Here is a 22,741-nt window from a genome sequence, read left to right on the forward strand (position 1 = left end):
CCAATCCAAAGCATTGGCCTATCACCGGCCCAATTATTACTTCACCGTCGACTACGTGACTCCATCCCTTCACAGCTAATCTTCTACAAGCCTCATCCTGAATGGGTGTCAGCGGCACAACATCGCAAGGAAATGCTCCACCACCGCAATGCAAAAATAGTAGAAAGATACAATAAATATACCCACAACCTTCCACCATTACAAGCTGGTGACACTGTAGCCATCCAAAATCCAGTCAATCGCAGATGGAACACAACGGGCAAAATCATCAGTTCCCTACCAGATCGACAATACCGAATCAGGGTTAACGGATCCGGAAGGATCACACTTAGGAACCGCCGTTTCCTCAGAAAATGCGAACTTAAGCCTGCACCAACCCCAATACCAAGTGCAGCACTAGGACCAACAATTCCCTCAAGCGATACTACATTCTTGCATCTCCCACGATCTCCCTGTAACAGCACATACACAGCAACCAAACCCCAACAACAAACCACACATATATCCCCACGCTTTCGATCAAGGATTCCCCGAGCTCTTTCTAGGTTACTACCACACAACAAACTAGGCCTAAAAGAGAGATACACCTCTCACACAACCCAGCCTACTCGTGGGGGGGGGGAGATGTAGAATAATCAAAAGAACTGTGTTAGTCAATAACACACAACAACAACAACAATAATAATAGCAGCAACACTTACCAAGGGTCCAGCTCATGCATAAGACAGACATCAGATTAAGCTGGACTGAGGGCTTGTATTTATGTACAAGCATATCCAATCAGGTGATTCAGCCAATCACAATCCAAGGAATAGACTGGCCCATGTGTGCACAATGGAATCTCCCATTGTGCCATAAATAGTTCTCCTCTTTCATGAGAAGTAACTTTAGTCTTTGTCCATCTTGACTACGACTTTATCGTTCGAGTTACATGGTTAAAAATTTGTTGGTTCGTACATTGTTATATTGTTAATATTTTGTTATCACCTTGTTAAATTTGTTATTGCTTATCTTCTTCTTCCCCCGGCACCACTTTTTCAATTACCGGACTCTTTTTTTTATTTTTTTTATTTTTTTTTGGACTGCTATCTTTCTCTCCTCTTGTTATACGCTGGCCATGGTATCTGCCAGCTGTGTGCCGACGGTTGAGGTGAAGGAAGATGAGGCATCAGGTGGATGGACAAAACCACCAAAAGTAAAAATTGACGTGGTAAAATTTGTCGAAGACGCAAAGAAATGCGTTGAATTTACGACAGAAACTGGTATTAAGTTGGAACAACCGCGGTTACAGGAGTTTGCTAAGAGGACTATTTCTCTATTTGTAATAGACCGCAAAACAAAAAAACTAATAAGATCAACGAAAGACGTTGTCACCAAATTCATTGCATCAGCAGGTTTAAGAGCTGAGCGAATTACAAAATGTAAAGGATACAACACATGGGCAGCTCTTTTTAAGACGGAAGACGAATGCATAGCTATGACAAAAAAAGAAATCATTACCAATGAGTACGTTCTGAGGATGGAATATTTAGGAAGGCGAAGAACTACAGTGTCCATTTTTGAAGTTCCAGGTGCTGTCCCCGGGGAATACCTAGCCGCTTTCTTACTTAAGTTTGGGGACATAACCGGAATAGAGGAGGACCATTATAATGGAGTATGGACCTTTGACATTCTGCTTAACGCGGAAGCATTTTTACGTATACCATACTACCTGGAGGCTGGTGTAGAGAAGCTGCCAATCGTGGTCGCAGGCAGAAGACCAGCATGTTGGATATGTGGGGAAGTCGGCCATCTCACTTACACATGCCCCAAAAGGAAGCCAGCTGTAAAAATTATCCCTACAAATGACCGGAAAATAGGTTATGTAGAACCTAAGGACAATTCCCAGACACCAGCAGAAGAGAAAAACGAAATCACACCTGAAGAGTTTGAAAAGACTTTTAATTCAGAGAAACAATCCCCCAAAAAGAAGGACAACTGGACACTCATTCCTCTTTCAAAAAAATCCCCACCCAAGACTTATGCTAAGTCCCTCTCTAAAGAAGAGAAAATTGAAATTAGAACAAGTAAGGACCCAGGGGGCAATAAATTCAAAACCCTACTTAAACTAAAAGAGACTCTTGATGAGAAAAGGAGAAAATCTGAGGAGAAAGAGTTCCCTGAATCCCTTTTCCCTGAAAAACCGACCTCAAAAGAAAAGCAAATCCCTCGCAAAGCCCCCCCCCTTACTAAAGCTTCTCTGCCCCATAGAGACACCAAAATGACATCTCTAGGTTCTCCCTCCAAAAAGACCCCCAAACCGTCACCATTCTGCTCGCCAAACAACACGCCCAAGAACACCCCTCCCCTTCTCCAATGAAAACAGACATGCCCCTTCCTCCCCCCTCAGATAAGAAAAGACATAGAAGCCCCTCTGTAGAGACTGAATCAAGAAAAAAAAAACAACCCTTCTTTAATGGGAAGGATGTGTGCAAGATCACGGCGGAAGTAGAGAACATAATGAAGTCCCATAGCAGGAAAGAATGCAGAAACCTCCTCGCTTTCAAATCATACCAAAAAAAAGACATTACTAACCCTGAAAATTTTAAAACAAACCATATACTAACAGTTGTCAGGAAACGCGAGGAGGCCAAAGGACTATGGACTATGCTGGAGGAAGCAAACTCTGCTTTCAACCTTTATCCTCCAGCAGCCTATTTCAACGACAACGATTTAATCGAAATTAGAAAACGAGGTGTTGGACGGGTCCCCATCAAACTCCATCCTTCACTTTATAGGGCAGTTAAACTAACCTTCCCCCTAGACATCGGCGGTCTGTCCCCTGACGGGTCTATCACCACTGAGATGACCACTGGATCATTGGGGACAGCTGTCGGTGTCTTGACACCGTCTATGTTTGATTAGGTTTCTCAACCCTAAGTAACTCAAGATGGCTTCCTTAAGATTAGCTAGTTTAAATGTCCGAGGGTTGAGGGACGCCTCTCGTAAACTTCGAGTTGCACGCGACCTTCAACGCCTTGGTGTGGATATTTGTTGTATACAGGAAACTCACTTCATTCCTAGTGATTATCAGGGTGTGCTCCTTAGAGACTTTCAGCTCTATTCAGCACATTATGATACCCATGCAAGGGGGGTTACCTGGCTAGTTAAGCGCACTCTTGATGCGTCGTGTGACCCTATTTATGCAGATCCAGAGGGAAGATTGCTCGTTCTAGATGTTACCGTAAAGGATGTGGCATTTCGTTTTATTGGGGTTTATGCGCCCAATAACCATGCTGAGCTAGTTTCCTTTTTTCGGCGAATCGAGCCTTTCATGAATTCGTCTCGACGGTTAGTTTTAGCGGGAGACTGGAACGCGGTCCTGGATCCCGAGTTAGATCGCGGGGTTAATACCAGAAGGGATACTAATCAGAACCGGGATGCTAAAGCGTTTCGAGACTTTGTCGACAAATTTGATCTTGTCGATAAATTTCGGAACGAAAAACCCGGGGATTTAGCATGGACTTGGACAGGTAGACGCGGCTCCGATTCGGTGCAACTTTCGAGTTACATCGATCGGTTCTTAGTTAGGAGAGTCGACTTAGGGCTTTTAGACTGTCCAAGTTTTCATAGTATAGTTTATTCGGACCACAGGCTTGTCCGGGTTCGAGTAAACTTAGATAGTGTTAAACCTAGGATGGCTAGTTACTGGAAGTTCAACACGTCGTTGTTCGATGTGAAGGACTTCCGGGAACAGCTTCTACTAACAATACAGAGGGAATTGACGGGGGCTATCATCGGGAATAAGTGGTGGGGCAACCTTAAAAAAGTCATTAGGTCCTTCGCTGCTGATTTTAGTCGCCGGCTCAAACGTAGTTCTAGAGCAGCGAAAGCGGCGCTAGAAGATAGATTAGAAAGGGCGGTGGAGGAGGGGGATAGTGCTAGCTATACAGTAGTTAAGGCTGAACTGGACTCCTTGGATAACAGGGAGGACCAGGGAGTATTAGTTAGGGCTAGATTAAAAAAGAGCGCCAAACGAGGCAACAAACATGGCCGCGTCATTGCGTGCGGAGGAGTTTCGACGTTCTGCAGATCGACACATCGCCAGTGTCACATTGCCGGACGGACGAACCGTAACTTCAAACGACGGAATCTTGGAGGGTTTTCGGACTCATTTTCAGGAACTTTTTACCAAGGAGCCCGGTCTGACTATTGAACAGTTTGACACCTATTTAGCCGACTTTTCTCGCCTGGAGGCGACCGAAGCAGCTAGGTGTGAAGGTAGCATAAAAGAGGAAGAAGTCATTGAGGCCTTGAAACAGGTCGGGCTAGACAGGACCCCTGGGATAGATGGTCTGCCCTACGAGGTGTATTTGAGGCTGTCGCCCATTTTTATCCCTTTGCTGACCGTACTTTTTAACTCCTGGTTTAGGAACGGGTGCATACCTCAGTACTTTACCAGGGGGATCATTAAATTGTTACGCAAAGATAAAAATGGAGGGGATGGGATAGGTAATTTCCGGCCCTTAACGATGTTAAACACAGAGTTAAAGATTTTGGCCAAGATCTTAGCAAATCGTCTGCAGATTGTCTTACACCGTCTAATAAGTCCCGAACAGACTTGTTCTGTTAAGGGCCGGACGATTCAAGACAATTTGCACACGATACGCTTGATCGTAGAAAAAGTCGACACAGAAGCCGCGCTGATCAACTTAGATCAGTCCAAAGCATTCGACAGAGTAGACCATCGTTACCTAGAGGCTGTTCTTCGCTCGGCTGGGTTTGGTCCCCAGTTTCGCTCTTGGATTTGCCTCTTGTATGCCAACCCTGGTGCTATGGTAGAAGTGAATGGGGTGAGGTCGAAACCCTTCATGTTAACAAGATCGATCCGTCAAGGTTGTCCGTTATCCCCAATGTTATATGTGCTGGCGCTTGAGCACTATTTGCGCCAGCTTCGGGTGAATCCGGTCCTTCGCGGGATTACTGTGCCAGGTGGCTCTACCCCGGTAAAGTATACCGCCTATGCTGACGACGTGACTGTGCTTGTAACGAGCAGTGCCGAGATTAGAGTCGTTGACATAGAAACAAGTCGGTATGCCAAGGTCACAGGGGCCATAATTAACTACGTTAAGTCTATTGGCTTACGTATCGGTGCCTGGAGGGGTATGCCCCTTCAGGGACCCTTTGGTTGGACTGATGGGCCGTGCAAGCTACTCGGCGTCTGGTTTGGCCCCGGTCTCCAGCTGGAGAAAAATTGGTCGGAGGTATTGGAAGCGGTCAAGGTCGCATCTCATTTGTGGGCCTTGAGAAATCTGTCTTTGAAGGGTCGGGCGGAGGTATGCAATTCTCATATCTACCCCCTGATCCTTTACCGTCTATCAGTACTTCCACTCCCGGAGACCACACTAGTTGATCTGGTGCGTGCTCTTTTTGCATTCTTATGGCGCGGAAAGCAAGCCATGGTTACTCGGGAGGTCTGTTACCTGCATCCGTCTGAAGGCGGTCTGGGTATGCCTAGTGTGCAAATACGTAGACACACTCTTAGGCTGATATACCTGGATCGAATGTGTACACCAAGTGAGGGAAACGGTGTCTTCTGGATAGAAGACACTAAGAAAGCCTTTCAGGCTTTGGAGAGTGTGCATTCGGCTGGAGGGGAGGCACACAAGTTGTTCCGAAACGAGTGCCCTTTCTATCGCGAGTGTCGGCAGGCCTTGAGATTTCTTCTACGGGTCCAAGAAAGCCTCTCTGACACCCAGCTGTTGTCTCGCAAGGCGCTATATCGGGCCTTAGTGAGGGGATCCGTTCGAGACGAAAAGATTGAGGAGTTCGGTTTTACGAAGGAGGAGCGCCGCTTAATATGGCCTTGGGCGCCTGGGTCGAGCTGCTTCGATAATTACGAGGCATCACTCACCTGGCTGGTAATACGAAATGCCCTCTGCGTCGGCAAAAGACTTTACGCAGCGGGTTTTACGGAGACACCCAATTGTGTCCGATGCGGAGAATGGGAGGAAGACCTTGATCATGCTTTCTTCCACTGCGCCATTGTTCGACCGTTGTGTGAGTTAGTTGAAGGCTTCACGGTTCGCATGCTGAGCGGGCGGTTTTTTGTGCTGGAGTCGGTTTCCCCGTGCTGCAACTGGGCACCGACCATGAAGAAAGAAGAACGCTATGTTTTTCTGTGTTTACTAGCAGTTATGAGAGGCGTGATTTGGACGACGCGACAGAAGGAGGTTTACGGAGGTGAGACCTTCACTGCTCCCCAGCTTGTCCTCATTTTCAAATATCGATTGAAAATGCGAATTAAGCTGGAGAAGGTGAAACTCACTCCTGTGAATTTCAACGACAGGTGGGTGAAAGTTTCGCGATTGTGTAAAGTGAATGGAGCTAATCTTGAATTTCTTTTTTGAGTGGCTTAGGTTTTTTTAAGGATTTTGGGTGACTTGATCAAACATAGACATGCATCGGACCTCCTAGAATAGGCTAGTTAGGCATTTTTGTTCGATTTTTAACTTAGCTAGAATATGCATGCTATCATCGCCCCAATCCCCTTTTTTTGGTTTTCCCTGTCCCAGCGTCCCTTTTTTTTTTTTTTTTTTTCCTCCCACTTTTGGTTCGATAACCCCCAATCCCGGCCCCTTAGGTGACGGATAAACTGTTTTGCCAGAGATGTGGGCCATTTTTGTTGTGTTTGAATAAAGTCAGTTTTCGTGGGACCTACATCTTTTCGACTGGCAAAACTTTTTATCAGCCACAATTAGTAGTGAGGGGGTTCTTTTTACTAACCACCTTTTAGCATTGTATATTTTTCATCCAATTTTGTAAATAAGATTTTTATCCCCAACCCCCCCACATCATGTATATATATTTGTAACTTTCGGGGTTTAAGTAGGATGTCCACAGAGTGATTCTGGTATTTTGGTGAAAGAGTCTAGTTAAGTTAACGTTATGTTAGTTAGGTCAACATTAACCCCCACCCCCCTTTTTCGGCCTTGTGCCACATTTTTATTTGTGTAATTTTATTTTATCAAATAAAATAAATATTAACTTTAGTCTTTGTCAAGTTATCCACAACTTGAACGCTGACCGAAAGTCCACTACACAATCCAACAATAATAAAAACTAAATCATTTTTATAATAACAAAATCTAATTTTTTTTATAATAACAAAATCTAAAATTTTTTTATAATAACAAAATCTAAATTTTTTTTATAATAACAAAATCTAATTTTTTTTATAATAACAAAATCTAAATTTTTTTTATAATAACAAAATCTAAATTTTTTTATAATAACAAAATCTAAAATTTTTTTATAACAAAATCTAATTTTTTTTTACCATAACAAAATCTAAAAATTTTTTATAATAACAAAATCTAAATTTTTTTTATAATAACAAAATCTAAATTTTTTTTATAATAACAAAATCTAATTTTTTTATAATAACAAAATCTAATTTTTTTTTACCATAACAAAATCTAAATTTTTTTTATAATAACAAAATCTAAATTTTTATAACAAAATCTAAAAATTTTTTATAATAACAAAATCTAATTTTTTTTATAACAAAATCTAATTTTTTTTATAATAACAAAATCTAATTTTTTTTATAATAACAAAATCTTAATATTTTTATAATAACAAAATCTAAAAATTTTTTATAATAACAAAATCTAAATTTTTTTTATAATAACAAAATCTAATTTTTTTTTATAATAACAAAATCTAATTTTTTTTATAATAACAAAATCTAAATCTTTTTTATAATAACAAAATCTAATTTTTTTTTATAATAACAAAATCTAATTTTTTTTTACCATAACAAAATCTAAATTTTTTTTATAATAACAAAATCTAAATTTTTTATAAGAAAAGTTAAATTTTTTTTTTATAAACAAAATCTAAATTTTTTTTATAATAACAAAATCTAAATTTTTTTTTATAATAGCTAAATCTTTTATAATAAAAGCTAAATTTTTTTTATAACAAAATCTAAATGTTTTTCATAATAAAATCTAAATTTTTTTCATAACAAAATCTAAATTTGTTTTTATAATAACAAAATCTAAATTATTTTTATAATAACAAAAGTTAAATTTTTTTATAACAAAAGCCAAATTTTTTTCATAATAATTAAAGTTAATTTTTTAATAATTCAAACTAAATTTTCTTTTATAATAACAAATAACAAAAGCTAAATTTTTTTTATAATAACAACTACGTTTTGTTCTCAATCATAAAAAAAAAGTGCAATTCTTATAAAAAAAATAAGAAAATCACATCCTAGGTTGATGTATTAGAAAAAATATGTTTCACGTAAATGTTTAATTATGTTTCCTACTATTGTAAAGAAAAAAAAAACAGTAAAATTTTGGACTGTTAACCTTAATTATTTTATTTTTTAGAAGTTTAATTCAAGATAACCATTACAATCAGTGATAACATTTTGACACGTTCAATGCCATAAAAAAGAGCAAAAAGAAAAGAAATCAATTACCTCTGTTTGCAACCAATAACTTTTGAATGGGTTTGCCATCGCTGGTTGTAGAGGATGCCTGCCGAAGAGATTCAGGTAACCGATAACCCGGATGACGAGAACCTCTGGGCAACACAAGTGCCAGATTCTCCCCTGCCACGATCCGTAACTGAGCTACATGACGTTGGAGTCGTAGCATTGTACTAGCAATTAGCTATGAACGACTACCTAAAAAATAAAAAAATAAACAGTAAATGCAAGAATTCAAAAGAAACATGTATACGAATAAACTTTGTCATTTTTATTAGTGGCGTTAGCAGAAGAAAAAGCAAGTTAGTAAGAGAGTTCAGTGTTCGTGCACGCACATGCTTTTATAGAGGTCGTGAAGAGTTCCTTGTGTGGAGACGAAGATTATATATCCGACAATTAGATATAGGATAAGCCTGTTGAAGGAGAAAGAAAGAGACAGGTGTTCAGTGTATATAAAGATGGATTTAATATGGTGGCAGGTTGAAGAAGAGAGAGGCGCAGTTTACATGGGTTTGTAGCCAGTAGCCATCAATACAAAGGAAGCCGGTTAAAAGAGAAAGGGACAAGAGTTTTCAGTGTGGTGTGGACGTGTGTCGGTGTTGTGGCTGAGTGTGAGTTGTATGTTCTTTAGCATGACAAAGAATGTTCGTTTGGGTACAGCACGTGGAAATGGCAGTTAGAAGAGAGCCATAGTTAGCTTGAGATCGTTCTGTGTTCAATGAGTTTCTGTAATCCGTGTTAAAGAACTGTCAACCACCTGCGCAAAAACAACCTACTCAGTGACAAACAATATGGTTTCCATCCGGCAAGATCTACAGCTGATGTACTGACTGTAATTTCACAGAGGATCAGTTAATCTATCAATGAGGGTTTCCTCTTGAGCAATAGCTCTTGACATATTAAAGGCTTTTAATGGGGTTTGGCATAAAGATGGGATATCTGGAAATGTCTTCTCCACCATTGAATCTTTTCTCTCTGATAAGTTAAAACAAGTAGTCACTCCAATGGGCAAAAGTCTGAAGCTCAACGTATCAATACTGGTTTGGCTCAAGGATCCATCCTGGGCCCAACTCTCTTCTTTATCTTTATCTCCCAAATTACATTCTAAGTTCATTTGTCAACATATACGCAGATGACAATTTATGGCAATATTTCAAAGGTCAACAATCACCAAGATTCTTTCTCCTCAGACCTTGAGCACATTGTGCAATCGGGTAAAAACTGGTTAATTTTGACACATCCAAGTTTTTATCTTTTCACCATAAATGCTTTGATCGCTACTTGGTCCTAATCAATATGAATGGCTTTCATCTAAAAGAAGTTCCCTGTTTGGACAAACCTCTGGGTCTGACCTTTACTCCTGACCTGAAATGGAAGACCTACATAAAATCTGTTGCCAATGTTGCTGAAAAAATGGTTGCATCATTTTACCAGTCCAGAAGCTATCGAACTCCCGATGCAATCCTCTATCTGTATAGAACACTGTTGCCATATCTGAGCAGGAGCTGCTCAGAGCACCTTTGCCTTGACAAAGTTTAGAACCGGCTTCGAAACATAGTGGGTTATGCCCTTTTTTTTTTCTTTCCTGCAACCTCTTTTCCATAGAAATGTTGTGAGCATGTCTCTGCTCTATTGTTATTTTCATGGCAAGTGCTTATCTGAGCTTCAATCTATGGTTTCCCCTTGCCAAATTTTCACAACAACATTTTTCTAGCTACAACGATCATCAACTCTGTCTGTGACTAAATCTAAATGCAAATATCATGAACAAAGCTGCCTGTGGAACTTATTTCGCTGACTGCTTTCCAGTTGACTACAATATGGACATCTTCAAGTCCAATGTAAACAAGTTCTTTTTGAGCCACCCCTTAAATAATCCATTTCTACCCGATTTTCACTACTAGCTATTAATATGCTGTTGTCTCAGTGACACTCATTAACCCTTATCTGCAAGTGGCCTCCAGGCCTTGATAAGTGGTGATACCCATCTAAAACAAAAAAAAAAAAAAGAAAACAGTTGGTAGTATACTTTATTTTATCCCTCAGTGAAGAACAGATCCAACCTACTTGTACACAGACTTTTATAAAGAAAATGTTTTGTTTAATAATGATGTTAAAAGCAAATCGAAAATTGATGTTACTAATTTGTTATTCAAATTGCCTGCAAAATCTATGCAATTACTATAAACAATGCATTCGTTAATAATGAATAAGGCTATAAATCTTCTTTTCTTTTTTTTTGCTCAACACACCTTTAAACACGCGGGCAATGCCGGGCACCCATACTAGTAATGAATAAGGTTATAAATCTTTTGAATGTAAAAAAAAAATGTTGTAGTTTTATTACACAGATATAAATCTTTAACACTCAAATAAAAAATAGTTGTCGATATTAAACAAGTGTAAAATTGGTTAAACGATTTGTTTTTGATTTGTGGAGTTTAGTAATGTTTTACACAACAGACAATTCTGAGAATTACATCATTAAAATTGTTAGGCCGCTCCGTCCTACTTCATATAGAACTGGGAGAATCCTTGAAACATTATGACATTAAGATTTTGCTTGCTAGGGATGTAAACATTTTATCTGAATGTGGTAATGTTCGTTTCAGTTATAGCTCATCCTCCCAGACATTACCTCTCCCTTGAGTGGGGGTATTATTGCCTTGGGTATCCCCACCAACAAATGCAGGTTTGTTCTCAGCTTTTCTTGTACCCTTCTAGCGTGTCCCCTCGTGGGAGGAGAACGTTAATTTCATCTGTAACTTTGATGCAAATGGGAAAGAAACATACTGTTACTATTCTCTATTCTATACTGATTTGCATGGAAGGTGCTCAACTGAGCTCCAATCTATAGGAATTCCTTATAAAACATTTAAAGCAAGAATTTGTCTACAAGAATGGAAAAAGATTTTTGTTTCTTCCTCCAAGCATCAGGCATAATTTTGATGGGCAGATGTTTTGGCAAGAACTTTCCACGTGTAAAACATGCAGATTACAACATAATTATGTTCAAATCTAATGTAAACAAATACTTGTCATCAATAAGCAATCAAATGCAGTTAATACCATTGATTGTTCCTCATCTTTTGGTTAACAATCATCTCATTAATTCTTAGTCTCAAGTCTTGATAAGTAGTGATCCACTTTTTTTTTTATTGTTCTTTTCCTAAACTTTTTTTTATTGTTCTTTTCTTAAACTTTTTTTTATTGTTCTTTTCCTAAACTTTTTTTATTGTTCTTTTCCTAAACTTTTTTTTATTGTTCTTTTCCTAAACTTTTTTATTGTTCTTTTCCTAAACTTTTTTTTATTGTTCTTTTCCTAAACTTTTTTTTATTGTTCTTTTCCTAAACTTTTTTTTATTGTTCTTTTCCTAAACTTTTTTTTATTGTTCTTTTCCTAAACTTTTTTTTATTGTTCTTTTCCTAAACTTTTTTATTGTTCTTTTCTTACTTTTTTTTATTGTTCTTTTCCTAAACTTTTTTTTTATTGTTCTTTTCCTAAACTTTTTTTTTATTGTTCTTTTCCTAAACTTTTTTTTTGTTGTTCTTTTCCTAAACTTTTTTTTACTGTTGTAAATCTCTCAGCAGTTATATATGAGGATTTTCTCCATCATTTTCATGTCATATATAAGTAGGGATGTTGTTCAATCCCCATGGTGCATTTGATTCATCACCAAAATCAGTTGATCATATTATCTTGGTGATGTGGTAATCATTTTGTCTTCATCTTCTATTTGTTGTCCTCTTCTTTGTTCTTCTCCTCGTGTCCCATTATGTATTAAAAATGCAATATCGGACGATCATGATGCAGTATGAAACGGATAGATAAAAGCTACTCCTATTCAACCCAGGCATGTGATTATGATCTTTAGCTAAGTATCAACAATAATATATATGACATTACAAATAAAACTTTTTTCAAAAGTTGAGATCATCTATCGCTTATAATAGGGACCATAGTCATTGCAAAAACAACATGATGGGCGGAAAGTAACTCCCTGCTTGTAATTTATTGCTGAAATATAATTCTTGCTAAGAATCAATATGATAAGAAAATGTATAGCATAAGGTTTTATTTACAACTAGCAGTTCTTCAGCCCGGCTTTACTCGGACCCTATGTACTATTCATAACTTTATGTGCATGCATATATATATATATATATATATATATATATATATATATATATATTAAAAAGTTTGACTCATGTTCAGGTAAAATTGTCAGCGGATTTTGGTAGAGTCTGCAAAGGTCAACTCTTTAAACTTTGACCTCTTGGCAGCCAAATTTTTGCCCAAAAACTGATTAAAAAGCTTGCTGCATGTCTGAATACCCTTATGTAAAATTTCAAATGTTTAGACCCAAAATTGGCTGAATATTTTGTTAGAGACCGCAAACGTCAAATCTTTTGAACTTTGACTCCTTGGCAGCCAAATTTTCAGCCAAAAACTGGTTAAAAAGCTTGCCCTATGTCTGAATACACTTTATGAAAAATTTCAAATATTTAGACCAAAATTTGGCTGAGTAATTTGGTAGAGATCACAGAGATCAAATTTTTTTCAACTTTGACCCCAATTTTGATCCCTTAACATTTGTTTTGGGCTCAAATCAAATTAAAAAGTTTGATCCATGTCGAAGTGACCTACATCTAAAATTTCAAGTGTGTAGACCCAATATTGGTGGAGGAGTTTGGTAGATTTTGACAGGTCAAATCATTGAACTTTGACCCCTTGACAGCCAAATTTCTGGCCGAAAATCGATTATTTTCCAAAGTGTCAATATTCCTTATGTCCAATCTCGAGTCTGTACACTGAAAATTGACAGTAATTTGGTAGGGAAATGTACGCATACAGATATACAGACAATTTCACTTTTATAAATATATAGATTCAATATGGGTACCAGCATTTGTCACCAGCTCCTCTAGGGATCGCATCGACTGATTTCACAACTCATTTTTTTTAACCTGATCACCTCCTGCTCTGAAGCCATAGTAAATTATTGGTCTTATTTATTTTGTATGGCAACAGGGCGCTAATTGCAGTTTGACTAACTTTATTAGGCCACATGATCAGTGGCCACTGTAACTTTGTCTGACGGTTGACTAATATTGCTGGTCAAGTACATTGACTCAACCATCCAAGAGGCCATTTAACTCCACAGCTGCATCCTGGTCAGTTTACTAGCTCTGGATGAAACCCATTAACAAATTGTCCTTTCTGGACAATCTAAAAACTATAACACTTACAATCAATCCGTCCTTCCAGAGACAAACCTTGTTTGTTTTTTTTTCATAAATCACATGACATTTTGTATAAACGTGACATTTTACATTTCTGTCTTTCTTTATTTCACATGTTTTTGTCTTATTTAGTGTTATTTGCTGACTTGCAGTGTGTTAATGAATGACATATTTTTGGTTTGTTTTTTTCGTTCAATAATTGATTATCTCTGGCACATAAGGAGGGTTTACAATGAGGTTTGCAACACCATTAGAAGGCAACCACAGGGTAGAATCTATGTGGCAATAATCTAAAGAATTGTGTGGCAATAATCTAAAGAATTGTGTGGCAATAATCTAAAGAATTGTGTGGCAATAATCTAAAGAATTGTGTGGCAATAATCTAAAGACTTGTGTGGCAATAATCTAAAGACTCTATGTGGCAATAATCTAAAGACTTGTGTGGCAATAATCTAAAGAATTGTGTGGCAATAATCTAAAGACTCTATGTGGCAATAATCTAAAGACTCTATGTGGCAATAATCTAAAGACTTGTGTGGCAATAATCTAAAGAATTGTGTGGCAATAATCTAAAGACTCTATGTGGCAATAATCTAAAGACTCTATGTGGCAATAATCTAAAGAATTGTGTGGCAATAATCTAAAGACTCTATGTGGCAATAATCTAAAGACTTGTGTGGCAATAATCTAAAGACTCTATGTGGCAATAATCTAAAGACTTGTGTGGCAATAATCTAAAGACTTGTGTGGCAATAATCAAAAGACTCTATGTGGCAATAATCTAAAGACTCTATGTGGCAATAATCTAAAGACTTGTGTGGCAATAATCTAAAGAATTGTGTGGCAATAATCTAAAGACTCTATGTGGCAATAATCTAAAGACTTGTGTGGCAATAATCTAAAGACTCTATGTGGCAATAATCTAAAGACTCTATGTGGCAATAATCTAAAGACTCTATGTGGCAATAATCTAAAGACTCTATGTGGCAATAATCTAAAGAATTGTGTGGCAATAATCTAAAGAATTGTGTGGCAATAATCTAAAGAATTGTGTGGCAATAATCTAAAGACTCTATGTGGCAATAATCTAAAGACTCTATGTGGCAATAATCTAAAGACTATGTGGCAATAATCTAAAGACTATGTGGCAATAATCTAAAGAATTGTGTGGCAATAATCTAAAGACTTGTGTGGCAATAATCTAAAGACTCTATGTGGCAATAATCTAAAGACTCTATGTGGCAATAATCTAAAGACTTGTGTGGCAATAATCTAAAGACTCTATGTGGCAATAATCTAAAGACTCTATGTGGCAATAATCTAAAGACTCTATGTGGCAATAATCTAAAGACTCTATGTGGCAATAATCTAAAGACTCTATGTGGCAATAATCTAAAGACTCTATGTGGCAATAATCTAAAGAATCTATGTGGCAATAATCTAAAGAATTGTGTGGCAATAATCTAAAGACTCTATGTGGCAATAATCTAAAGACTCTATGTGGCAATAATCTAAAGACTCTATGTGGCAATAATCTAAAGACTCTATGTGGCAATAATCTAAAGACTCTATGTGGCAATAATCTAAAGACTCTATGTGGCAATAATCTAAAGACTCTATGTGGCAATAATCTAAAGACTCTATGTGGCAATAATCTAAAGACTCTATGTGGCAATAATCTAAAGACTCTATGTGGCAATAATCTAAAGACTCTATGTGGCAATAATCTAAAGACTCTATGTGGCAATAATCTAAAGACTCTATGTGGCAATAATCTAAAGACTCTATGTGGCAATAATCTAAAGACTTGTGTGGCAATAATCTAAAGAATTGTGTGGCAATAATCTAAAGAATTGTGTGGCAATAATCTAAAGACTCTATGTGGCAATAATCTAAAGACTCTATGTGGCAATAATCTAAAGAATTGTGTGGCAATAATCTAAAGATTCTATGTGGCAATAATCTAAAGACTCTATGTGGCAATAATCTAAAGACTCTATGTGGCAATAATCTAAAGACTCTATGTTGCAATAATCTAAAGACTCTATGTGGCAATAATCTAAAGAATTGTGTGGCAATAATCTAAAGAATTGTGTGGCAATAATCTAAAGAATCTATGTGGCAATAATCTAAAGACTCTATGTGGCAATAATCTAAAGACTCTATGTGGCAATAATCTAAAGAATTGTGTGGCAATAATCTAAAGAATTGTGTGGCAATAATCTAAAGACTCTATGTGGCAATAATCTAAAGATTTGTGTGGCAATAATCTAAAGAATTGTGTGGCAATAATCTAAAGACTCTATGTGGCAATAATCTAAAGACTTGTGTGGCAATAATCTAAAGAATTGTGTGGCAATAATCTAAAGAATTGTGTGGCAATAATCTAAAGACTCTATGTGGCAATAATCTAAAGACTTGTGTGGCAATAATCTAAAGAATTGTGTGGCAATAATCTAAAGACTCTATGTGGCAATAACCTAAAGACTTGTGTGGCAATAATCTAAAGAATTGTGTGGCAATAATCTAAAGACTCTATGTGGCAATAATCTAAAGACTTGTGTGGCAATAATCTAAAGACTTGTGTGGCAATAATCTAAAGACTCTATGTGGCAATAATCTAAAGACTTGTGTGGCAATAATCTAAAGACTCTATGTGGCAATAATCTAAAGACTCTATGTGGCAATAATCTAAAGACTATGTGGCAATAATCTAAAGACTCTATGTGGCAATAATCTAAAGACTCTATGTGGCAATAATCTAAAGACTTGTGTGGCAATAATCTAAAGAATTGTGTGGCAATAATCTAAAGAATTGTGTGGCAATAATCTAAAGACTTGTGTGGCAATAATCTAAAGAATTGTGTGGCAATAATCTAAAGACTCTATGTGGCAATAATCTAAAGACTCTATGTGGCAATAATCTAAAGACTTGTGTGGCAATAATCTAAAGACTCTATGTGGCAATAATCTAAAGACTCTATGTGGCAATAATCTAAAGAATTGTGTGGCAATAATCTAAAGAATTGTGTGGCAATAATCTAAAGAATCTATGTGGCAATAATCTAAAGACTATGTGGCAATACTCTAAAGACTCTATGTGGCAATAATCTAAAGAATTGTGTGGCAATAATCTAAAGAATTGTGTGGCAATAATCTAAAGACTATGTGGCAATAATCTAAAGACTTGTGTGGCAATAATCTAAAGAATTGTGTGGCAATAATCTAAAGACTCTATGTGGCAATAATCTAAAGACTCTATGTGGCAATAATCTAAAGAATTGTGTGGCAATAATCTAAAGACTCTATGTGGCAATAATCTAAAGACTCTATGTGGCAATAATCTAAAGACTTGTGTGGCAATAATCTAAAGACTCTATGTGGCAATAATCTAAAGACTCTATGTGGCAATAATCTAAAGAATTGTGTGGCAATAATCTAAAGAATTGTGTGGCAATAATCTAAAGAATTGTGTGGCAATAATCTAAAGACTCTATGTGGCAATAATCTAAAGAATTGTGTGGCAATAGAACAAAATTAAAAAGAAACAAGAAACAGTCAGCATAAAAGCTTTGTTTACATCTTCTTCGCTAAACACTTGATGGAAATAGATGAAAAGCAACGATGAAATAAAATGAAAAATTGTAGAAAAGTCAAGAAAAATTCACTTTTCTCTTTGCAAATTATTATAGGGTCTTATTTATGAAATGAAATACAAAACTGTTTGTTCTTGGGGGGGTATTTGTGACTTATCTTCGCCACTTTTTATTAAATTATAAAGTCAATTTTAGGATCTTGACTTCGATTCCAACATTTTCGACCACCATTCAATATTTAACAAAACCTCTAGCTAATAACTCTCACCAATCAGTCAGTAATTTAATCTTAAAATCAGCTATATATTATTAAACATGCATCTGTGCTTCACACTAAAATCCAACATTATGATCATATTTACAAGGTTTCAAAGGCAACAATACAAAATTTAAGAAGAACAAAAACTGTCAAACCTGAAAAGCTATGATAGAAGATCAAATTTTTTTGCATTTGGTAAAAGTTATTTGTTGTCATTTGTTGCAGTCATTGCTGGCAGTCCTGAAGATGCCTTTAGTCTCAGTACATCCACTACATTGGAAAGAAAGGAAATAGTGATTTCTGTGAGCAATGGCAGCAGCACATTCTATAGAGAATCACGGCTGGGTGTTAGGTTTCTGCTGACATTTTTTGAGAGGGCATGAAGCAGTCTATCCCTACAATTGACCATTCTACAAGGTCTGATACTATAGAGGACACCTTTTTAAAAATGGAAAACATGGAACACAAAGGTAAATTTGATATAAATGTATGAAAGCTATCTCAGTCAGCCAGAGAGTATCAATATCCTGTATGATGGAGAGGTATGTCAGAGGACTTATTGTTGCTCCACGAGGGAAGAGAGAGCACCACACCAGTCATCTTTCACTGGATCGTTCTGGGCTGCTCTCAAACAAATGTCTTCGATCTTCCATGCTAAAATAGGGCCTCGCATTTTGCCATCCCATCCAGTTGTCATCATATTTGCTCTTCGTTTTACAAATGCTGTGGCAACACATAACCAACCGCATTCCAGGAAATGACCAGTCCATTTCCAGGGCACTGAAAATACAATTCGGTGAGTAAGTCTATCAGGCACTGCTGGAAGGTCACTTCCACAATGCCATACGTAACAATTTTTCATGCTCCTCCTGGATACGTAATCCCAATACACGTGAACCCAGTCCCAGCTGTTCTGGTGACCAAACTTCACCAAATGTTCCTTGACACGGGTAACAGAACATACAATTTTGATTCACCACAATGTTGTCAATATACGAAGACGTAGCCACATTTCTAGTCTTATCCTGGCTAAGGATGGTATTAACAATGGCCCGCATTATTAAAGCCCAATGCTGAGGTAAGACAATATCGTTGTCCCTTGATCTCTACTATTTGGAACGGCCACATTTGTCAACATGTACTTGCAAATAGGATCAGCGTAAATCCAGCACTGCAATGTTCGGTCCCTGTTGTCGCCATTCCCTCAATTTTTGTAAGCAAACATCTGTGTTGGCCGTATACACGTTCACATACTCATTTAGCTCCTGATAATCCATAACAGGACACATTTTCTGTTTGTTCTTCTGCACAACAGTCATGAGGGAGATTAGACCTTTTGGAGGGCCAACTTTGTCCTCAGGAACCACATCTGCAGTTCACGATCATATTCCTCGCAAATTGGTGTTGGGGCTGGATACTCTGCGAGGCTATTTCTCAATGTAAGTGGAGGTTGGTTGCCAGCCCATTTCCATGATGTACTCCACTTCCAAATGTTCTGTTCATACTCTGCAGAGAAGTCGGGCTCGGTAATGGTGATAGCAGCAAAATTGGTTTTGCTGAAATGTGGAAAAGTCACCTCACCTGCACTAGACACAGCTACTCCTCCTAGTTGCTTGATTGCATCCAGCCCAAGCAATAAATCAAATCCCATTAAGTATCCATCCACAACTAAAACCTCTAATGTTCGGCGTTGCACCAAGGTTCACTTGCATGATTCCTATTCCAAATTCTGAAGGATGAGCAGACAGGATGTGGTCAATTTTCTCAGAAAGATAGTAACTTTGCTTTTATGGGGATGATAGAGGGCAAATATAAACTTAGTGGTGTGAGCAAGAGCAATTTAGAATCTTCTCTGGAGATGCCCCTACCACATGGAGAGTCAGCTCTAATGTAGGCACATATTCCATGCCTATAGCGATCTTGGGGTAAGGTTTGGATGTCAAATTAGAATATCCTTTAATTACGAACTCATCTAGGGAAATAGTTGGTCCAATGCCAGTTTTGCTTAGGAAGAATAGGTCTGGTTTTGTCTCTTGTGATTGGATTTCAACCTCTGGAAGGTTTGAATGTTGGAGAAGGAGACATTGTAGAGGGGGTTACATTGGAAGTTGGAGTTCTGAGTTTAATCATGTATTCTTTCTGGAGACTTTTCATGATGGAGTTTTAGTATTGTGGAATAGGTCGACAGACTTGGTTTGAGCAGGGCATAGAGAGAAAGTAAGGGAGAAAAGGTGAAGAAATATTTTTTTTTTTGTAGATCATGATAAGGTAAAGCCGTAATAATTACCGCTAATATGACATCAAGAAGCCCTACCAGGAGCTACTGCATGGTCCAGAATCCATTCACCAAATACAACAGCCCCAGCATTTTACACCTACTGATAGGATGGCCTCCTTAGTGGTTAGTCCAAGGTTCGGGTCCCTATCAGATGGATAACATTTCCCTCCAGCACCCTTATTACTGACATGGTTACAAGGATAAAAATAGAAACAAATAGTTTCCGACATCTCAGGTGACTGCTCACGCAAAAATACTGCCACCCTAGAATACAGCTTTTTATTCTCCCTTTGTCAGATCACTCGTTCTAAACGTGGACTAAAATACAAATTAGGAGTTACAGGAGCTGCCGACAACACATCCACAATACATTGTCTACTCTTTTTATGTTGCTTGAAAAATAGTCCACAATATATATTTTATTATACATGTTCTATTTTTATGTTTGATTAAAAAAAATAGTTTATAAACATATTGAAAGAAAAAACATTTCATAGATATAAAAAAAAAAAAAAACCAGTCCATAATATATTTTGGTAATATCCTTTCAGAGCGTATTGTGGTTATATGAGAAAATAAAGCTGTGTACGCATTATAAATGTTCCTTTTCTGTGTCTTATGTTATATATTAGTACATTAGGGGTCATTTCAAGTTAAAAGTTTATTTACTGCACCCATCTGAACTAGAGAAAATCATGATTTAAATGTGTACTAGCGAGGGGTACCCGGCGTTGCCTGGATTTTTGGAGGTGTGTGTGATTTTGGGTAAATCAAAACTTGGGAGGGGGGGGGGTAAAATAAAAAAAATGTTTTGGTAGGTAAGTATGAGGATCGAACCCGAACCGTTGAGGCAAAGTTGGAAATTAAAGTGTGAAAAAAAAAGAATGCGACGGTTTTAACCATTGGGCCACCGCGAGATGCTAACGGAAACACGTTTGAATTTATTTAATTACTTGGATTTGGCAGGTGCATGTTTTAATGACTTAATGAGGTCAACTTTTGACTGCGGGATAGTATTTCATTTACTGCGGGAACGCTTTTTTTTATTTTTATTTTCCTAAGACGTTGGGGGTAGGGGGAAACAGCTCCCCTTGTCCAAATTAAATAGCAATTGTTTGATATATGGAAAATATTTCCACATTGATCAAAGTTGATTGCTTTCGGACATTTCCGCCGATAGACGGAAAATACCGCCAGAATTAGTGTCGCTTTTATTATAGGAAAAAGACTAATCTACATGCGGCGAGCGACAAATGTTGAATATTTATCTTGCCGAAGTCGAGCAAATTGAATAGACATGCGAGCTCCGTTGTTAACTCAGAGATATTACGATTTGCATGTGATATAAAAAGTTTTAAAAAGTTGTTAGGCAACCGACCGCTTCTCTGAAAAAAGCCTTTTGTAGACATACAGAAAAAGCGAACATACATACATACATACATTTTCGCTTTTATATTTACAGACTAGCGGGGGTACCCAGCATTGCCCGGGTGTTTGTAGGTGTGTGTGGTGTTAAATAAAAAAGAAACCGGGGGGGGGGGGGGTAGGATCGAACCCGAAGCCCTGAGGTGAAGTTTGAAAATAAAATCAGCCAGCCAGAATGAGTTAGTGAAAGATGTTTGAATTTATTCAAGAACCAAATTGACAGGTGCGCGCATGGAATTCGTCAAGCGTTACGACGACAACGTCGACGTCAATGACCAGGTTTGTTTGTTATAAGCGAAGTAAAAAAGAAAACAACATTAAAGCTTAAGCAGGGGGGGTAATCAAAACATCGAAAAAAAACTAACGTAAGGCAAACGAACGATGAAAACAAAAAACGAACACGTGAAAAATGGCTTAAATAAGCCTGTTTCGAAATTAAAATTTTAAAAATCGGTGGGTACCCGGGTGGTTTTAGGTGTGTGGTCGGGGGTTGATAAGCAAAGTAAAAAAAAAAAACAGAAAAACGATCGTTACGTGAAAAATGGCTTAAATACCACTGGTTCAATATTTAGATTTAAAAAATCGAAAAAAAAAAAAGACATCTCACACCACGATTCGAACCCAAAACATTTAGATAACAAACCAACGCGTTAACCAACTGACCTAACACAACATACATGAAGTTTTTTCAGTTTTTCAACTATTTAAAGTAAATCAGGTCATGACGTCATCTGACGCATGCGTAGAACCGGTCGTCACGAGAAGACAGTTTTTGTTGACCCCCTCCTGTCGAAAATTGTTGATTTTGGGGTGATAAAAATGAACGTTTTGGGCCAATTTTTTTATATTTTTTGAGCGAAGGATGTGGCTTCAATATGATACCAAGTTTGTGAATTTTCGTTGTCTGACGAAAGTTTTTAGCAGACACACAAACATACATACATTTTCGCTTTTATATATATAGAAGACTAATGGGAGTACCCGGCATTGCCCGGGTGTTTGTAGGTGCGTGTGGTGTTAAATAAAAAAGAACCCGAGCGGAGGGTAGGATCGAACCCGAAGCCCTGAGGCGAAGTTTGAAAATAAAATCGGCCAGAATGAGTAAGTGAAAGATGTTTGAATTTATTTAAGTAAGAACCAAATTGACAGGTGCACGCCCGAAAGTCGTCAAGCATTACGACGACGACAGAAAACAACGTTAAAACTTAAGCGGAAAAAAAACACAAAAAAAAAAACTAACATAAAGCAAACGAACGATGAAAACAGAAAACGAACACATGAAAAATGGCTTATATAAGCCTGTTTCGATATTAAAATTTAAAAAATCGGTGGGTACCCGAGTGTTTTTGGGTGTGTGGTCGGGGGTGGATAAGTGAAGTAAAAAAAAAAAAAAAAAAAACGTTACGTGAAAAATGGCTTAAATAACACTGGTTCAATATTTAAATTTTTAAAAA

The 22,741-nt window shown here is 37.3% G+C and overlaps 1 protein-coding gene across 3 annotated transcripts in view; it reads right to left on the minus strand.

Annotated features, from left to right (window-relative positions):
* Positions 1–22,741, minus strand: part of LOC145269297 (pyruvate carboxylase, mitochondrial-like) — a 402,794-nt gene that overhangs the window by 239,431 nt on the left and 140,622 nt on the right. For all 3 annotated transcript variants that reach the window (XM_080124986.1, XM_080124984.1, XM_080124985.1), the window contains exon 2: positions 8,477–8,683. In XM_080124986.1, coding sequence (XP_079981112.1) covers positions 8,477–8,654 — 178 coding nt within the window. In that variant the 5' untranslated portion in view covers positions 8,655–8,683. The remainder of the gene's footprint in view (positions 1–8,476; positions 8,684–22,741) is intronic.

The sequence above is a fragment of the Euprymna scolopes genome, chromosome 45 (genome assembly GCF_053919585.1).
Source record: "Euprymna scolopes isolate OS-2025 chromosome 45, ASM5391958v1, whole genome shotgun sequence".
NCBI classification, from domain to species: domain Eukaryota; kingdom Metazoa; phylum Mollusca; class Cephalopoda; order Sepiida; family Sepiolidae; genus Euprymna; species Euprymna scolopes.